This window comes from Rhinatrema bivittatum, chromosome 13 (genome assembly GCF_901001135.1).
Source record: "Rhinatrema bivittatum chromosome 13, aRhiBiv1.1, whole genome shotgun sequence".
In the NCBI taxonomy this organism is placed as follows: Eukaryota; Metazoa; Chordata; class Amphibia; order Gymnophiona; family Rhinatrematidae; genus Rhinatrema; species Rhinatrema bivittatum.
Window position 1 is genome coordinate 51,511,063 of NC_042627.1, and position 20,642 is coordinate 51,531,704.

Genomic DNA, 20,642 nt, shown 5'->3' on the forward strand with positions numbered 1-20,642 from the left:
TCACTGCTGAGGGCCTAATTGTAGAAAGTATTTACATGCTAAATTGGGTTTTAAATGTGTAAATGCACTTTACGTGTGTAAGTGGGCTTTTGAAAATTGCTACAGTATCTGCCATTGAATTGTCATAGGATATTCATTTGTAAGTGCACTTTACGTGTGTAAATGGATTTTTAAAATTGCTGATTTACATTTACATGTGTAAATACTTTTAAAATTACCTCCTTATTTTTTGTACTCTCAAAGAGCCTTATAAACACATTTAAAGGTACATTTTAAAAGCCTTGCATGCGCAAAAATGGCCAAATAAATAAATAAATGTATGCGCATAAGTGGCCTGAGCGAATTTTAAATAGCCAGGAAGGACGCACGTACATCGATGTACGGGTGCCCAGAAAATGTGGGTGGAAAAGGGGCAGGGGCAATCCAGAGGCTACATGTGCACTGACACATGTAGCCTCTAATTTTCCTCATCCACTGCTCCTTGTTAGGCACAGGAGTCAGGAGAACATGGGAGAGAGAGAGAGAAAGAGAGTGAGAGAGAGAGAGACGCTTTATAGGGCTCAGTCTGATACACTACTTATGGACCATTGTACGGGGGCACTTTGATTCAGGGTGAGTTTTTGGGAGGTGGGTCGGGGTTAGGGTGAGTGGTGTTACAGACACATTCAGAGGTATCCATTGTAAAATTCACATCATTAAAGAATTTTAGTCTCTCTTTCTCTCTCTCTCTCTCTCCCTCTCCCTCTCTCCCCTCCCCCCCGGCCCCACGTTGGACTCCTGTGCCTAACAAGTAGCAAAGTGGTGTGTATGAGAGTATTTTATAACCTACATGCATAGGTTATAAAATAGCCCATATTTTTGTGCGTGACGAGATACACATGTTTATGAGCACACGTGCGGCCCTTTTAAAATCTTTCTTATAGAATTTATAAACACCTATGAATAGAAGCCCTACTTTTGACATATTCTTTTGTTTTATTGCTATACAGAGTTTTTCATATGTCATGGGCTTTCTGAATGAAAGAAAAGAACCTTTTTATAAGATTCTTTTCTCTGGAGATGCATCTGGAAGAATTAGCTTGTGGCATATCCCTGATGTCCCCATGTCTAAGTTTGATGGTTCCCCAAAAGGTAAGAAAATTGATTTCATTTTTGCAATTTGTAGTAAGTCATTCTATTTTATTCTTAAAAAAAAACCAAACAAAAAAAAAAAACCACTTTATAAACCTCTCTATTTCATTTGAGAGGTTTGAAAGGAGAGACCATGACAGCTTCTGGATCTTACATCACTCTCTCTATATCTATCTATCTATCTATCTATCTAGGATTATAGGTATCCATAAGTTTAGTAGGTATAATCCACCTAGTGTCCAGTACCTGAAATATTTGCTATACCTGGAATGATCTACCTTGACCCAGATAGTAATATAACATAGTGGCAGAAAAAGATCCATTGGCCTACCAAGCTTGCCAGTTATCTCTGGGTAGACTGGCTGGGCCGGTGGGTGATTTTCTGCCAATATGTGCTTGCATATAATTGTCCTCAAGATTATTAGGCATAACCTATCTAGTAAGAATCCTCCCTTCCCGTCCTAAAAAAAAAAACCAAAACAAAAAAACATTGATCTAGTGTCTAGAACCTGATAGCTGTCATACCTGGAATGATTTTCCTCAAAACAAGCAAGAGCTTTACTGTAACAAATAGAATTGTGTCTTAGCTGTGCAATGGACTTTCTTAAAGGGATTCCCCTCTAAACTCTTCCCAGCATAGCAATAGGGATAGGACATGGCTGTAAGGATTCTCTTCAGCAGTATGAGTGCACAGGGGCTTTAGCTTACTTACACTATGTAGTTACAAAAAGGTAACATCCATTTTCTGCCATGCACTGAGCATATTTGAGTCTGTGCAAAGAGCAATATTCAAAGCCATTTACCCAGGTGAATAGAGATTTTACCTGGGTAAATTGGCCTCTGAAAATTGCATCCTCTGCCCTGCTAGACTGGTATGATGGACAGAGAACAATGTGTGATGATAAATGGAACTTACTCTGAAGAGAGAGCGGTGTTAAGTGGAGTGCACAAGGAACGGTGTTGGGACCGGTCCTGTTCAATATCTATGTGAGCGACATAACGGACGAAATAGAAGGTAAGGCTTGTCTGTTTGCGGATGACACTAAGATCTGCAACAGAGTGGACACACCAGAAGGAGTGGAGAGAATAAGACGGGATTTAAGGAAACTGGAAGAGTGGTCAAAGATATGGCAGCTGAGACTCAATGCCAAGAAGTGCAGAGTCATGCATATGGGGTGTGGAAATCCGAAAGAACTGTATTTGATAGAGGGCGAAGGGCTGATGTGCATGGAGCAGGAGAGAGACGTTGGGGTGATAGTGTCTAACGATCTGAAGTCGGCGAAACAATTATAAATAAATAAATAAAATGTGACAAGGCAATAGCTAAAGCCAGAAGAATGCTGGGCTGCATAGAGAGAGGAATATCGAGTAAGAAAAGAGAAGTGATTATCCCCTTGTACAGGTCCTTGGTGAGGCCTCACCTGGAGTACTGTGCTCAGTTCTGGAGACCGTATCTCCGAAGGGACACGGACAGGATGGAGGCTGTCCAGAGAAGAGCGACCAGAAAGGTGGAGGGTCTTCATCGAATGACTTATGAGGCGAGATTGAAGAATCTAAATATGTACACCCTGGAGGTAAGGAGGAGCAGAGGTGATATGATATAGACTTTCAGATACTTGAAAGGTTTTAATGATCCAAAGATAACGACAAACCTTTTCCGTTGGAAAAAAAATCAGCAGAACCAGGGGTCACGATTTAAAACTCCAGGGAAGAAGACTCAGAACCAATGTCAGGAAGTATTTCTTTACGGAGAGGGTGGTGGATGCCTGGAATGCCCTTCCGGAGGAACTGGTGAAGACCAGAACTGTGAAGGACTTCAAAGGGGCATGGGATAAACACTGTGGATCCATAAAGTCTAGAGGATGTGAACGAAGAGTGGGTGGCTCGTGGGAATGACGGCTACTACCTGGAGATAATATATCCTTATTCAATAAACATACACATGGTTAATGCGACTCCAACATTGCTGTAAACTTCAACAGCAAGAGGAAATGTGGAAAAAAGGATTTGCATTCACAAATAAAGCGGGGTGTAGCTTGCTTGTTATGGCGGTTACTACCCCAAACAAATAAGCCTGATACTTCACTTTCAATGCATACCCAGCATAGCTCTCTGCTTCAACGGCAGGGGAGAAAGACTGATACTTCATACATATCCAGCAGAGCTCTCTGCTTTAACGGCAGGGGAGAAAGACTGATACCTCATTTTCAATACATATCCAGCATAGCTCTCTGCTTCAACAGCAGGGGGGATGAAGAAAAGTGGATCTATATACAGACAACAACCAACAAGGACTGAATTACATAGTCTGGGTAAACAAATAAGCATGGGTGTAGCTTGCTTATTGCGGCGGTTACTACCCCTAACTAATTAAGCTAGATATTTCACTTAGATGCAGTTCCAACACTGCTCTCTATACTAATGGCGGGGGTGGAAGGGAAATAGAACCAAAAGGTTACTAAGGGCCAAGAGTAACAGATAAGTATGAGAAAAGAAAAAGTGTGAAAACTTGCTGGGCAGACTGGATAGGCCGTTTGGTCTTCTTCTGCTGTCATTTCTATGTTTCTATGTGATGTTCCATAGTGCACACATTTTAGCCAGTTTAGAACATGGGATTCCTGGGTTGGGGGAGGGATGGATGAGGTACGATCTTTCATTCTAGGAAGTAAAACAGCATATATATATGCTGTTTTATATGTATATATATATATATATATATATATATATGTATATTTTATATATATACAAGCCGTTAAGCCCGTTAAAACGGGCTACATTACATTTTTTTTTCAGTCCATTTTCTAACACAGCACCCTTCTACACTTTTTCTCCCTCTCTCCCCCTTCCCCTCGTTCACTCCTCCCCTTCCCTCCACTCAGTCTTACTCACCCTCTGTCTCCTACTACTTCCTTCCCCTCACTCTCACCTCCCCTCCCCTCAGTCACTCCCACCTCTCTCCCCTTCCCTCAGTCACTCCCCACCCTCTCTCAATCCCATCCCCTCCCCCTCAGCCCTCCTCTACTCCCTTTTTCTCTGCTCCACAACATCTTACCCTTCCACTTACTCACATCCCTGTCTCTCACCTCTCCCTCATTCTCCCTCTCCCCCTTCCACTTACTCACATCCCTGTCTCTCACCTCTCCCTCATTCTCCCTCTCCCCTCACTCTTCCCCACCCCCTACCTCCCTCCCACACACTCACCCACTCCTCACTCCCTCTCACTCAGTCCCTCCCCCTCCCCCTCCCTCACTCTCACTCAGTCCCTCCCTCCCTCTCACTCAGTCCCTCCCTCCCCCTCCCTCTCTCCCCCTCCCTCCCTCTCACTCAGTCCCTCCCTCAGTCCCTCCCTCCCACTCAGTCCCTCCCCCTCACTCAATCCCTCCCTCCCACTCAGTCCCTCCCTCTCACTCAGTCACTCCCTCCCTCCCTCCCTCCCACTCAGTCCGTCCCTCCCTCTCTCTCTCTCCTCCCTCCCTCTCTCTCTCTCCTCCCTCCCTCGCTACCTGCTGCCGCCGCCGCCGCCCGCTGCCGCCGCCGCTGCCACCCGACGCCGCCATGTTGGTTTTTTTTTTCTGCCGCTGCCACCCGATGCCGCCGCCGCCGCTCCCACTCGACGCCGCCATGTTGTTTTTTTTTCTGATGCTGGCTGAGACCGACGTGCTCGCCCGCACATGCGCGGTAGAGCTGCTCTCTACTGCGCATTTGCGGCACGTCGGTCAACCTTCATTTATTAGGTTGAGATATATATATATATATATATATATATATGGAATTTCCACTCCTTGGCTTGCTGCTCAAATTGTAGGTACAAAGCACACAGGGACTCTTAGTGCAGTAGCTAATTTTCTTTAAAGAGAATACTTGGGTAGCTTCTCATTGAAAATGAGCTGCAAGAACATGCTGTAAGAACATGCTGTAAAAATACCTGTGTATTTTGCCACTATGTAGGCTTTTTGAAAAATTCTCCCTTAATGAGCACTAGAAGTATGGGGTCAACTATCCCGACAGCACGCTGTAGGGTTGATGCCTGATTTTCCAACCAGAAATCTTGGTATTTCAATGTACCTTTGACAAAGCAGAGTCTCCATTATTCATCCAAATGAGCAGCTCTTCCTATTAATCTATCCCAAGGCTTCCCAAACCTCTCCTGGTGTCCTCATAGCCAGCTGGGTTTCCACAGTAAATGTGCAAGAGATAAATATCCGTACATTGAAGATAGAATATATCCAAATTTATCCCATGCATATTCATTCTAGAGATCCTGAAAACATGGCTATCACAAGAGAAGGTTTGGGAAGCTCTTCTCTGTCTTAATGGTTTCCAAACTCAGTTCCTTAGCCAGATCTCTTTTTTTCAAGATACACACAATGAATATCCATGATATGCATTTGCCTACATTTGGTCTAAGAACTAGATTAATTTAAATATTTTATTTACTATGAAGATAAACATTCTGTTCTGTTATAAGCATGATGATTGGGTATCATATTTCAATACATTTAAAACAGAGAACAGCAGTGTTTATAAAAGATAATCTCGGCCCTCCTTTTGAGAAAGTTTTGCAACAGGCACAAGATGGATAAAAAAAAGGTCTTTGAAAATATTCTTAAGAGAGACATGAAGCTTCCAATTGGACATGTCCATACAGTATTATTCTTCATGTTTGTTTGTGTATCTTTTCGGAGTCCCACTGTGTGCATTCTGTGAAAGTGGACACTTCACGTGTATAATGATGACTGTTGGCATTTTTGTAGAGATTTGAACTAGAAGAATGGTAAATACTACATGTTCAGAAAGCCTCTGTTTCAAAATGGCTGCCAAAAACAGAATATGGGAGAGGAGTGTGTGTGTGTGTGGGGGGGGGGGGGGCAGGGTTTCTTCACTACTTATATATTCTCTTCAAAAATACAATAACATGGGTGAGGGAAAAATGTGTAAAATGCTAACTTCCTATCTTCTATGGTACCTTCATATTTGAAACCTGCAAAAGACATTTTCATCCACAAAATGTTGTTCTATTTTTTCAGAGATTCCAATAGCTGTAACTTTGACTCTCCAGGACAGCTTTAATAGATATAATTCCACTTTGCAAGGCATCATTGGTCATCTTTATTCAGCTGTTACTTCCTCTCTATACATACCCAACCTTGATAAACTTGTGTGTGGCTGTGAAGATGGGAAGATAGTTATAACAATTGCTTTGCACGCTATAAGAGCAAGACTTCTAGAAGACTGTTCTTTACTGAAAGGTAAGGTTACAGTTCTGTTGAACTTTTCCCGTGCAAGTTTAAAATACAGTGTTTTAATTGATTTAAATCAAAATGTAAAGAGGATATTAAATAGGTAATTTGAACATTATTTATTCATCAGTGCCCTTCTCTTTTGCCCTATTTATTCTATGGGGACCGGCAGAGTCCTTTAAACAGAAACTTGCTTAAAGCTTATTGTAACTTAATGAATAGAAACTATTCTTATGGGTCTATGTGCTAAATGGTATTAGAATAATTAATGCAGGCATTAGCTAACGCCCACGTACATAATATGTGTATGTAAATTAGTATTACTGCTGATTCCCTTAAAGGCACATGCGAATAACCGAATATTAAAAAATGCAAATGGTCTCATTATTGTTCTGAATACTTATGAATCTTAACATGGCCCTAGTAATGCTGAAAGGTTTCTACATCTCAGGTGGTAGTTAACTTTAGCAATCGTAGTAGGCTTTGTCAACTTGTGCCTTCCTGGCTTCATCTCCCCTCCCAGCTGAAAGAGAGCATATGCCCTCCTGAAATAGAAACTATATATATATATATATATACCCTTAATATCCTCAACTCCCTCAAAAGGGATCTGGGCCTTATACCCCCCCCCCCCCTCCTTTGAATATCAATAGGGCCTTCTTGGCCCCCTTGAAAAAAACAACCTGAATATCAATGGGTGCCATCTGAGCCCTCATTGCCCCACCTTTTAAAGATATCTGGATCCTGCAGGCTCTTACACCTTGAGAACTGCATCAGAATCTTTGCTTGCAATTGGGAGCTGGTTTCCTTTTCGTTGGCAGCAGCATCAAAATCAAAAGTGGTACTTAAGTGGTACCTGCAGATGGGAAAGCCCAGCAGGATGGTCCTGGGCAGTTGCCTTCTTGCTCTCCTCTTCTTATTCTCTCTCTCTTTCTCCTCTCCTCTCCGAAATACTTGCTGCAGCATTTCCTGCTGCAATAACTAAATGCCTCCATTTCCTCCCCCACTCCCACCCCTCTTGCCCCAACAAACTGCCTCTAGCAAGTAGGTGGTTTTCATAGCTTGTTTAATCAGTGCTTAATGCATGGCCTGCAGTAGGTGATACATTTTAAGAATTAGCACATGGGTTAGTGACTTAACTTCAGTGTGCTAATTATTCATTTGCATACCCTTTTGCTGCTGTTTACCATCTGCACACTAATGCGTTAGTGGATGCCTTAACATATACGCTAGGCTTAATGTATACATTGCAACTTGTCATACACTCTAAAATGGTTTAACGTATGTACTGTTAGTGACCTTAGGTGAATTGATCCCTACTGGAGTCTTCCTCTTACTACACTTCACAAGTTAAAGCAGACATGATCCCATTGGAGTTACAAAATGAAAGAAAGCATGGTAAAAAGGTAAAACATTATAGTAATATTCAAAACCCCATCAAACTTAAGAATGATCAGAAAGTAGAGTTAGCCGAAAAAGCTCAAAACCTAGGAGTAATAATTGACATGGAACTCAGCCTTAAGCAACACATATCGCTAAAAGTTAAAGAAGGCTACGCCAAACTTATGGTCCTCAGGAGACTAAAACCCTTACTAACCCAAGCACACTTTAGAATAGTCCTACAGGCACTTATATTTGCTAGCACAGATTACTGTAACATACTATTCCTGGGATTACCGTATTCAACAATAAGACCTCTACAAATCTTACAAAACTCTGCTGCCAGAATACTTACTGGTAAAACCAAAAGAGATCACATCACTCAAACACTTGCCGAATTACACTGGCTACCAATAGAACAAAGAGTACAATATAAATCACTCTGCATGATTCACAAACTAATCAACGAAGAAAAACCTGACTGGTTAAACACAACACTACGCTTACATGTCCCCCAGAGAAATCTTAGATCAGCCAATAAAGCCCTTCTAACCATCCCTTCGGTCAAGACAGCTAGACTGACCCAAGTAAGAGAGCGAGCACTATCCTTAGCCTGTCCAATATTATGGAACACAATGGCACTCGAAAAAGATTACAGAGAGATCTAAAACTCTTAAAAAAAAGTTTAAAAACTTGGCTTTTCAAAAATGCATTTTCAGTGAGAATGGAGAATAAGAAATATAAATGAACAGGCAAATGAACTTCAACACACAGCACAAAAGTCACCAGATGCATATTTGCATATTTTCTTATTTTCTCCTGCTTAACTACTAAGATTAAAGAAATTCAGTATAAAGTACAATAATTATATGGTTACTCTAGTAACCATATAAATGGACAAGATCGATGTCACTTTTCCTTTAACTTATATTATTAAAACATGTAACCAAAACGCTATTGGCACTTTGTTAAATATTTTTACCCAAACATGAATGTATGTGCCTCTCTGTAAACCGTTGTGATGGTACACGACTAAACGACGGTATAGAAAAGTTTTAAAATAAATAAATAAATATGGTAAAACTCATATTTTAAACTGTATTGCCAACCGTGTTTCAAGATTCTTTTTCCTAGAAAAAAATGTTTTGACACAGGAAATTATTGACCTAGCAGTCTGTGCTAATTCTGGTCAGAAAATGAGACTGCTTTGCCACTTTGGTATATTCCAAATATGAAGACAGCGTATTAAACTAAGGCAGCTTGAGCGGTGAAAATGAAGCCAAAATCTCCACAGTGCCCAACATGGACTCTGAATCATTAGAAATATACAACACAATATGGGATAGATTTTCAAAAAGCGCGATTTGGCGTACTTTTGTTGGCGCATCAGGCGCCAACAAAAGTACGCTGGATTTTAGTAGATACGCGCGTAGCCGCTAAAATCCTGGATCGGCGCGCGCAAGGCTACCGATTCCGTATAGCCGGCGCGCGCCGAGCCGTGCAGCCTACCTCCGTTCCCTCCGAGGCCGCTCCGAAATCGGAGCGGCCTCGGAGAGAACTTTCTTTTGCCCTCCCCTCACCTTCCCCTCCCTTCCCCTACCTAACCCACCCCCCCGGCCCTGTCTAAACCCCCCCCTTACCTTTGTCGAGGGATTTACGCCTCCCGGAGGGAGACGTAAATCCCCGCGCGCCAGTGGGCCGCTAGCGCGCCGGGACGCAACCTGGGGGCGGGTCCAGAGGGTGCGGCCATGCCCCCAGACCGCCCCGGGCCGTAACCACGCCCCCGGACCCGCCCCCGAAACGCTACGTCCCGCCCCGAAAACACCGCGCGGATTGGGCCCACCCCCGACACGCCCCTGACACGCCCCCCTCGGAAAACCCCGGGACTTAAGTGAGTCCCGGGGCTCTGCGCGCGCCGGTAGGCCTATTGAACATAGGCGCACCGGCGCACAGGGCCCTGCTCGCGTAAATCTGGGCGGATTTACGCGAGCAGGGCTCTTAAAATCCGCCCCTATATTTTCAGATTTATTTGGCTCCTACATAAAACTTGATTTTTTAAGTAAAAATTTTATGGTTCATTTTATTAAGGGGACATTTTCAGTTATCTAGTCTAGCCTATATCCCATAGAAAGTGCACTGAAAACAAAGCCCTTTGTTTATTCACAAATCAGTATGGGTGTGGTGATTATAAGCGTTCTCATATGGCTTTGCTTAGATGCATCAAACTTTATCTCTAGGGGCCTCCTCTAAGGGTGAAAGGTATTTCATCCCCTATGCTCCTTATATCCTTGATTGTGCTGGGAATAACAAGAGTGCCAGTTTTCACCAATTGTGATGATGGTTTATAAGTATGTTGATACCTCTCCACTGGGAAGTGAACTGAGACTACCAACTCATTTTGCATGGAACAAATTTCAGATTTTAATGAGTTTCAGTGACAGTTACTACTAACCTAAGTCTTCTTTGAAATGTTATGTTAGAGGTACAAGGCTTTGTATCCCTGCACCAAACTAGTAGTAGAGGCACACCTAATCAGTCTGAGTTTCACAATAGCCAATGAATGTGCATTGGAGCCATGGATATCTATCTCATATATATTCATTATGGACAGGGCGGATGCAAAGGTATTTGGCGCCTTGCGTGAACCTACGGTTATGCTACCACCATCCCTAATTTACCTATTGGTGGCAGTGGCTCCAGCATAGAGCTCCCTTTTTCTGATGGCATTGATGGCTGGATCACAGCACTCATCTGGGCCTTGCGCTGGAGGAAGTTTTGCATCCCCAAACTTTAGGAAACTGCCTAGCTTTCATAGTGGAAGCATCGTCCCTGATTATGGATATCCTGAAAATTAGATTGGGTAGATGTGCCTCCATGTCATGGTTGGGAACCACTGTTACCAGATTATTGAAGTCAGTAAGCACGTCTAACAGTCAAAAGTTCCCTTAGTAGACAGCTTGAAGCTTATGGATCTCATTAAAGTATTTTGCCATATTTTACAGTTTTAATAATTGAGATTCTTTATCTTTTGTTAGCCCTTTATAGTCAATATTTGATATAATTAGTGTAATCTATTATAAGAAGTGATTTTATTGTTATAATTTTTGCTGATAGAATAATTTTGTGGGACCTAATCACTAATACTTGGGCTAACATTTAATATTTGTGCCAAAATTTGACTCTGTAATACACACACACTATTAGTAGGCACATCAACCTTAAAAATTTAGCTTGAATGCCCTGGATTGCAAAATTCCCCATGCAAACCAGTCCAAAGTGAAAAGGCTAGTTGGCACAGGGGATTTTATTCTCCCCAGCACTGAAGGCAACGCCTCATCCCCATGAAAGAACAATAGGGGTGGCATGCCTTGAATGGTCGGTTTTCATAGTGGAAAAAGGTAAACAGTGGAGTGCCTCAGGAATCTGTATTTGGACCGGTGCTTTTTAATATATTTATAAATGATCTGGAAAGGGGTACAATGAGTGAGGTGATCAAATCTGCCAATCAAGCAGATTGTAATAAATTGCAGGAGGACCTTGCGAGACTGGAAGATTGGGCTTCCAAATGGCACATGAAATTTAACGTGGACAAGTGGAAAGTGATGCATATAGGGAAAATAACCTTTGCTGTAGTTACACAATGTTAGGTTCTGTCTTAGGAGTTACCACCCAGGAAAGAGAGCTAGGTGTTATAGTGGATAATACATTGAAATCGTCAGCTCAGTGTGATGTGGCAGACAAAAAAGCAAACAGAATGTTAGGAATTATTAGGAAGGGAATGACAAATAAAACAGTGGATGTCATAATGCCTCTGTATTGCTCCATGGTGAGACCACATCTTGAATACTGTGTGCAATTCTGGTTGCCACATCTCAAAAAAGATACAGTTGCACTGGAGAAAGTGCAGAGAAGGGCGACCAAAATAAGAGGCATGGAATGGCTCCATTATGAGGAAAGGCTAAAGAAGTTAGGGCTGTTTAGTTTGGAGACGAGATACCTGAGGGGGGATATGATAGAGATCTACAAAATCATGAAAGGACTTGAACAGGTTAATGTAAATTGGTTATTTACTCTCTCAGATAATAAAAGGACTAGGACACACTCCATGAAGTTAGCAAATAGCTCATTTAAAACAAATTGAAGAAAATTCTTTTTCACTCAGCTTATAGTTAAGCTCTGGAATTCATTGCCAGAGAATGTGGTTATGGTAGTTAGTGTAACTGGTTTTTAAAAAAGGTTTGGATTTGTTCCTAGAGGAAAAATCCATAAACTGCTATTAATTAATAAGTAATAGCTTGAGATCTATTTAATATTTGGATACTTGCCAGGTACTTGTGACTTGGATTGGCCACTGTTGGAAACAGGATACTGGGCTTGATGGATCCTTGGTCTGACCCAGTATAGCATATATTATGTTCTTATGGCCAGCATGGCCTTATCACCTCCTTGTACACATATCCTACTCTCCTCGATATTAGTTAAGGACTTAGAGACTCAATCACATCCACTCCCCTCCCTCTGACACAAATTAAAGAGAGTCTCATCAGAAGGGTTAGAACGTTTGGGAGAAAAGAAGGGGGATTAGACCCCCATGTCCCTTGACTTGTGTTTGGGGGCTTGGGGTGGAATTTTGAGGCCACTCTGTTTACTTTTTCTTAATGTTGGGGGGGGGGGGGGCGGGAATTGGCCATGCTAATGACTTCATCTGGCACTTGGGGCTGGAGGGGGAGGCCATGTGTTCTTGTATCGAGGTTGAAGGATGAATCTGGCCATGAAGTCTTTTGTTTTTGTATGTGTGTGGGGGGGGGGGGGGGGGAGGAGAAGAGGGAGTGGGAGTGGGATTGGGCCATGCTGGTCTCTTGTTCTTGAAAATATGTGCCTATGCCAGCGGAGAAGAGGAAAGAGGCTCAGACTTGTATGTGTATGGGTGATGAGGTTGTTTGAGGAGAAATTAAATCTCCTGTGTAATCATCTCAAAATTAGTAGCTGGTTAGGATGGAGAATTTTGAGATGCAACATGCATGCTAAATGTTGACACTTGGTCCAATGCAGATGTTAATTTTCAGGCTTTAGTGGACCCATGATAGATAGATAGAGAAGAACATATCACACTATTTCTTGCGTGCTGGATACATCCCAATTTGCATATGACATTCCCTCATGTTGACATCCTCTGACCCTGGTTTAGCATGCACTGCTAGGGCCTTACTCTATAGCCCACCATTCAACTTTCCCATTAAACAGTCTTAATGTGCACACTAACCTTTCATGCATTGGCCCTATATGCTGTTTGCAACAGCCATAACACGTAAGGCTAAATTTTAGATCATCTTTCTTTAAGAGCCCAGAGGCACAACTGAAACCTAGCAGTGAACAACACTATCAATTATTAAAACTGCATTTTCTTTAACAAAGATATGCAAGAAAAGAAACTATGAGAAAAGAAACATGATTTGTGTTCCCATTGACCTTTAGAATAAACTCCTCTGGGTTCTTCCCAGAAGCTGAAATAAAATTCTAGTCGATTGAGATACATTTCCAAGGGGAGGAATGTCTGGATCTTCAGAACAACCAGTACTTGAGAAACAAAAGAAATGCTAGCTTCATTCATACAGACAAACCTTCAAATCAGTGGAACAGGAGGGAAAAAGTGAAAACATCAGACCTGAACATTTCACAAACTATATGGTGGGAAATCTGCATCCCCTAGAGGAAATAGAAAAGATTGTAACAGCTATTACCAACATCCAGGGATTCATCAAACCCAAATATATTAAATCAATAGGGATGTCTATATGTTTGAAACAAAATAGGAAATGTCAACATTATTTTCTAGCTCATTTCATTGAATTTTCAAAATGGAACAAAACAAAAACCAAGGAAATTGATTTGGTTTTCTTTTTGTTTCATTTTGAAAAAAAAAAAATTAGGGAAAAAAAATAACATCCATCGCAAGCCCATGGCCTACCTTGGGGATCCCCGTGTGGCCTGCCCGAGGCTTCCCCAGAGCTTGTCTGGAGTCTCCCCAGGGCCTTCCTGGGGCCTTGTCCAAGACCTCCCCACGGCTTCCTTGGTTCCGTCCTTGGGTCCTCCCTCCAAAAAAATAAGTGGTCCATGACCCATGATCTTCCTGTGGCCTCCAACCACCCCACTCAGTAAAAAAGGTACTGGCCCCTCCTAGCCCCCCATCCTGCCCGGGAGCCACCCCAGCCCCCACTCACCCCATCCATGAGGGTCTTGGGCAGTAAAAGGGACAGGAGGAATGCCTACTCTCCTCCTGCCCCTCAGCCATGGTGTCATCTACCATGAGACCGGCGCCAAGGTGACTGAAACGGCACCGGTCTCAGGGCATGCCAGCGCCATTTTCTTGTGCAGTTGCTTAATAAATTCAAATGCCAGAATCTGACTTTACGTTAAAAATGAGTTCTACTGGTCACTGACGCCGTTACTTTTTAAAAATTTCAGGTTCACTGCCGCACAGAGTTTTTGAGGGCCATAATAGATGTGTCACTTGTTTACTTTACCCACACACTAAATCCGACCAATTTGATCCAAACTGGCTTGTATCGGGTTGCCAGGATTCTTCTGTGATCCTCTGGGATGTGTTTACTGGAGAAATTTTACAAACCTTTATGTTCCAGTCTGGTCCAATTGTGAAATTACTAGTGCCACCCGAAGACAACAAAGTGAGTAATATGGCAAATAACATCCATTTTATCTTTTTACATTCATTTAAAAATGTCAGTTTTTATCCAGATGTGCCTTAAATCAGTAGTCTTACGTCAAGTAGATCTGCTGGGGGCAAGTCTAGAAAATCTGTACAACAGTCGTATGTTAGTCGGATATTTTTGAGCTAATAATTTTGGGATAGATATTCAGCGCTACTGAATAAGTTTTGATTTATCCTTCTATGTGGCGGTGGGAGAATATCTGCCCAGGATCAGCGGCTGCAGCTTAGCTGGATAGCTACTTATCTGGTCAAATAATTAGCCGGCTAAGTGGAGGGTGGGACAGAGGCATAACTGGAAAGTTCAGTGAGATGGATAACTTATCCGACAAACTCTGGTCACGCTGGAGGCCTGCACTAAAGTTAGCCAGATAAAATTAGCCGGCTAACTTTTAGATAGCCAGGTATATCCAGCAGCACAGCTGTGCCGCTGAATATCCCAGCTAAATTAGATGGATAAGATTATCCAGCTAACTAGCTCAGCCAGATAGCGGCTAAATATTACCCTCTTTGTTCTTTGCTAAGATAATAGGAGGATAACTTTCAAACAATGGAATACAATAGCATATATGCACCTATATAGCCATGTGTAGTTTTATCATAGTATTTGATAAGCTGGTCCATCAAGCCAAGCATCCTGTTTGGCCTCTGATGGAAACAGGATGCTTGGCTTGATGGACCCTTGGTCTGACCAGCATGGCAATTTCTTATGTTCTTATGGATGTATCCCATACACACTATCCTTGTTGCTGACTTTATTTTCTCCCTTCCCATACAACCGTTCATCCTCCTTTCCCTCCTCTCAGCCCACCTACAGCCCCTTGTAATTCCCCTCCCTTAGTCCCCTCCCTCCTCCCTCAATGCACCACCTTCCCATGTCCCCACCCCCGACAGATCCTTCAGTTCTAAATACTTGGTCTCGCATACGATGTCTATCTCTCACAATCACATTTATCTTGTAAACTTAACTATTATGTCTTGATTTATATAACCACACAAATGTATATTTTGTAAATAGATCCTTGCCATCTGTGCAATTCCTCTTTCCCCCTTCCCCCCTCCTCCTCCCCCCAATCTTTCCCTCCTGCTTCCGCACCCAAACATTTCTCCCAATGTTATCTATATTTACCAATAACTACTAGCTAAGTTTCTATATTAAGCCTCGTTTCTAATTTTTGTAGTTTTATTCATTGTTCTCTTATAAGTGCTATGTAAAGCTCTTGTTGCTGATTTTTGAAGATCTATTGTAAACCGATCTGATGTTTCTTTACGAAGTTCAGTATATAAAAGCCACAAATAAATAAATAAATAAATACATAATAAAATACACGTATCTTTACCCTGCAACATACACACATATGTAGGCTTATGCACGAATACATGCAGTGCATTGAAACCATATTACATACCGTATTTTTCGCTCCATAAGACGCACCTGACCATAAGACGCACCTAGGATTCAGAGGGGGAAAATAAAAAAAAAAAATAAAAAATTTGTGCTAAACCGGCTCTGCGTCTGGGCGTCTTATGGAGCAAATTAGGGGAGTGCATAGCTTTTTTTTTTTTCTCCCCATTTTGTTTTCGGGTCTGGGGAGGGCCATTTCGGTCCACTCCCCAGATCAGAAAACTTTTCTTTCTCTGGGAACCCCATCCCAACCCTTTAAATTAACAACCCCCACCCTCCTGATCCCCCCAAGACCTGCCGACTTAATTTACCCCAACCCCCCCCCCTCCTGACCCCCCCAAGACCTGCTGACTTAATTTACCACAACCCCCCCCAAGACCTGCCGACTTAATTTACCGCAACCCCCACCCTCCTGACCCCCCCCCCAAGACCTGCCGACTTAATTTACCGCAACCCCCCACCCTCCTGACCCCCCCCAAGACCTGCCAAACGTCCCTGGGGGTCCAGGAGCGGTCCGGGAACGATCTCCTGGGCGTGGGCCATCGGCTGCCAGTAATCAAAATGGCGCCGACGGCCCATTGCCCTCACTATGTCACTGAGACCAACCAATAGCAGCGGTCGGTCCCAGTGACATAGTGAGGGCAAAGGGCTGTCGGCGCCATTTTGATTACTGGCAGCCGACGGCCCCACACCCAGGAGATCGTTCTCGGACCCCCGCTGGACCACCAGGGACGTTTGGCAGGTCTTGGGGGGGGGGGGGTTTGCGGTAAATTAAGTCGGCAGGTCTTGGGGGGGGTCAGGAGGGTTGCGGTAAATTAAGTCGGCAGGTCGGGGGGGTCAGGAGGGTGGGGGGTTGCGGTAAATTAAGTCGGCAGGTCTTGGGGGGGTCAGGAGAGGGGGGGTGCGGTAAACTAAGTCGGCAGGTCTTGGGAGGGTCAGGAGGGTGTGGGGTTGCGGTAAACTAAGTCGGCAGGTCTTGGGGAGTCAGGAGGGTGGGGGGTTGTTAGATTTTTGTGGTTTTTTTTTTATATTCGCTCCATAAGACGCACATACATATTCCCCCCACTTTTGGGGGAAAAAAGTGCGTCTTATGGAGCGAAAAATACGGTATATCAATGCATTGAATGTGCATGCTTTTCCTGTCTTGTTTTAAAATATACATGCATATCGTTTACATGGAAAAACAAAGCAGGACTTGTCTATATTGGGATTTATGCACAAAAGTTGGCCAGTTTTAAAAGCCAGTTTTACCAGTTAGACTAGCAGTTCACCCAGACCTTTTCCAGGTCATTGAGACCTTCCTGCTTCTTCAGCCTGAATCCCCACCCCAGTTCCCCCAAAACTCCCACCAGGTCAGTACTATACAATAAAGATGTTTAATGTCATGCCAGATAATTAGTAAGTGTAAAAATATGCAAGCAAGTCTGCAAATGTTCGTGTTTAAAATTGTAGCTTGTGTTAATGTTGGCCTCGCCCCGGAATGCCCCAGACTGCACCTTTTTTTACATGCATAGATGTGCGCAAGAAAGTGAGGAGCTGAGGGAGACAGAGAGGTACATTGATGAGACATTCAGGGACATAGTAGCCAAGTCCCAAATCCAGTCTGGCAGCCCCAGTGCTGCCTTGGATCAGAAAGGTCTCCCAGTAGGAGAACATCACCCTACAGGTCCTGTAGCAAGGACCTGCTCTCCAGGTGATGTATTGTCCTCTCACTCTGAGGACAAGTCTCCCATGGCTACTGCCCAGGAGGGAAGGATTAGGCCGGCCATCATAGCTGGTGATTCGATTATTAGAAATGTAGATAGCAGGGTGGCTGGTGGACGTGAGGACCACCTGTTAACTTGCCTGCCTGGTGAGAAGGTGGCAGACCTCATGCATCACCTAGATAGGATTATAGATAGTACTGGGGAGGAGCCGGCTGTCATGGTACATGTGGGCACTAACGACATAGGAAAATGTGGGAGAGAGGTTCTGGAAGCCAAATTTAGGATTTTAGGTAGGAAGCTAAAATCCAGAACATCTAGAGTGGCATTCTCTGAAATGCTTCCTATTCCACGTGCAGGTCCCCAGAGGCAGGCAGAACTCCAGAGTTTCAATGTGTGGATGAGACGATGGTGCAGGGAAGAGGGATTCAGCTTTGTAAGGAACTGGGGAAACATTTGGGGAAAGGGGAGACTTTTCCGAAAGGATGGGCTCCACCTTAACCAGAGTGGAACCAAGCTCCTGGCACTAACTTTCAAAAAGCAGATAGAGCAGCTTTTAAACTAGAACAAGGGGGAAAGCCAACAGTCACTCAGCAGTTCATGGTTCGGAGAAATGTATCCTTGAAGGATACTAATGAAACAGGAGAGTTAAGGCATCCCAACAGAGAGGTTCCATTAAAAGCAAACATAGTCCATATGCCTATATGTAAAAAAAATCACCAAAACTAATGATTTCCGAATTATTCCAAACAACTGAAAAGCAGGTTGCTAAAACAAACAAAAAACACACTTTGAAATGCCTGTATGCCAATGCCAGAAGTCTAAGAAGTAAGATGGGAGAGTTAGAGTGTATAGCAGCAAATGATGAGATTGATATAATTGGTATCACAGAGACTTGGTGGAAGGAGGATAACCAATGGGACAGTGCTATATCAGGGTACAAATTATGTCACAATGATAGGGAGGATCAACTTGGCGGGGGTGTGGCACTTTATGTCCGGGAGGGTATAGAGTCCAACAGGATAAAGATCATACAATAGACTAAATGCTCAGTAGAATCTATATGGGTAGAAATCCCATGTGTGTTGGGTAAGAGTAAAGTGATAGGAGTATACTACTGTCCACCTGGACAAAATGGTCAGACAGATGATGAAATGCTAAGAGAAATCAGGGAAGCAAACCAATTTGGCAGTGCAATAATAATGGGAGATTTCAATTACCCCAATATTGACTGGGTAAATGTAACATCAGAACTTGCTAGAGACATAAAGTTCCTGGATGTAATAAATGATTGCTTCATGGAGCAATTGTTTCAGGAACCAACAAGAGAGGGAGCTATTTTAGATTGAATTCTTAGTGGAACGCAGGATTTGGTGAGAGAGGTAACAGTGGTGGGGCCACTTGGCAACAGTGATCATAACATGATCAAATTTAAACTAATAACTGGAAGGGGGACAATAAGTAAATCTGCAGCTCTAACACTAAACTTTCTAAAGGGAAACTTTGATAAAATGAGGAAAGTAGAAATAAACTGAAAGGTGCAGCTGCAAAGGTTAAAAGTGTTCAACAGGCTTGGACATTGTTTAAAAATACAATCCTAGAGGTGCAGTCCATATGTATTCCACACATTAAGAAAGGTGGAAGGAAGGAAAAACGATTACCGTCATGGTTAAAAGGTGAGGTGAAAGAGGCTATTTTATCCAAAAAAAATCCTTCAAAAATTGGAAGAAGGATCCATCTGAAGAAAATAGGATAAAACATAAGCATTGTCAAGTTAAGTGTAAAACATTGATAAGACAGGCGAAGAAAGAATTTGAAATGAAGTTGGCCATAGAGCAAAAACTCATAATAAAAACTTTTTAAAATATATCCAAAGCAAGAAACCGGTGAGGGAGTTGACTGGACCATTAGATGACCAAGGGGTTAAAGGGGCTCTTAGGGAAGATAAGGCCGTTGCAGAAAGACTAAATGAATTCTTTGCTTCCGTGTTTACTAATGAAGATGTTGGGGAGATACCAGTTCCGGAGATAGTTTTCAGGAGTATGAGTCAGATGAACTGAACGAAATCACTGTAAACCTGGAAGATATAGTAGGCCAGATTGACAAACTAAAGAGTAGCAAAATACCTGGACCGGATGGTATGCATCCTAGGGTTCTGAAGGAACTAAAAAATGAAATTTCTGATCTATTAGTTAAAATTTGTAACCTATCATTAAAATCATCCATTGTACCTGAAGATTGGAGGGTGGCCAATGTAACCCAAATATTTAAAAAAGGCTCCAGGGGCGATCCAGGTAACTATAGACCAGTGAGCCTGACTTCAGTGCCGGGAAAAATAGTGGAAACTATTCTCAAGATCAAAATCGTAGAGCATATAGAAAGACATGATTTAATGGAACACAGTCAACATGGATTTACCCAAGGGAAGTCTTGCCTAACAAATCTGCTTCAGTTTTTTGAAGGGGTTAATAAACATGTGGATAAAGGTGAACCGGTAGGTGTAGTGTATTTGGATTTTCAGAAGGCATATGACAAAGTCCCTCATGAGAGACTTCTACGAAAACTAAAAAGTCATGGGATAGGAGGCGATATCCTTTTGTGGATTACAAACTGGTTAAAAGACAGGAAACAGAGAGTAGGATTAAATGGTCAATTTTCTCAGTGGAAAAGGGTAAACAGTGGAGTGCCTCAGGGATCTGTACTTGGACTGGTGCTTTTCAATATATATATATAAATGATCTGGAAAGGAATACGATGAGTGAGGTTATCAAATTTGCGGATGATACAAAATTATTCAGAGTAGTTAAATAACAAACGGACTGTGATACATTACAGGAGGACCTTGCAAGACTGGAAGATTGGGCATTAAAATGGCAGATGAAATTTAATATGGACAAGTAAAAGGTGTTGCATATAGGGAAAAATAACCCTTGCTGTAGTTACAGGATGTTAGGTTTCATATTAGGAGCTACCACCCAGGAAAAAGATCTAGGCATCATAGTGGATAATACTTTAAAATTGTCGGCTCAGTGTGCTGCAGCAGTCAAAAAAGTAAA

The 20,642-nt window shown here is 42.7% G+C and overlaps 1 protein-coding gene across 1 annotated transcript in view; it reads left to right on the plus strand.

Annotated features, from left to right (window-relative positions):
- Positions 1 to 20,642, plus strand: part of WDR72 (WD repeat domain 72) — a 340,497-nt gene that overhangs the window by 110,018 nt on the left and 209,837 nt on the right. Inside the window, exons 10-12 of the mRNA XM_029574500.1 lie at positions 990 to 1,131; positions 6,159 to 6,380; positions 14,217 to 14,437. Of these exons, the coding sequence (XP_029430360.1) occupies positions 990 to 1,131; positions 6,159 to 6,380; positions 14,217 to 14,437 (585 nt within the window). The remainder of the gene's footprint in view (positions 1 to 989; positions 1,132 to 6,158; positions 6,381 to 14,216; positions 14,438 to 20,642) is intronic.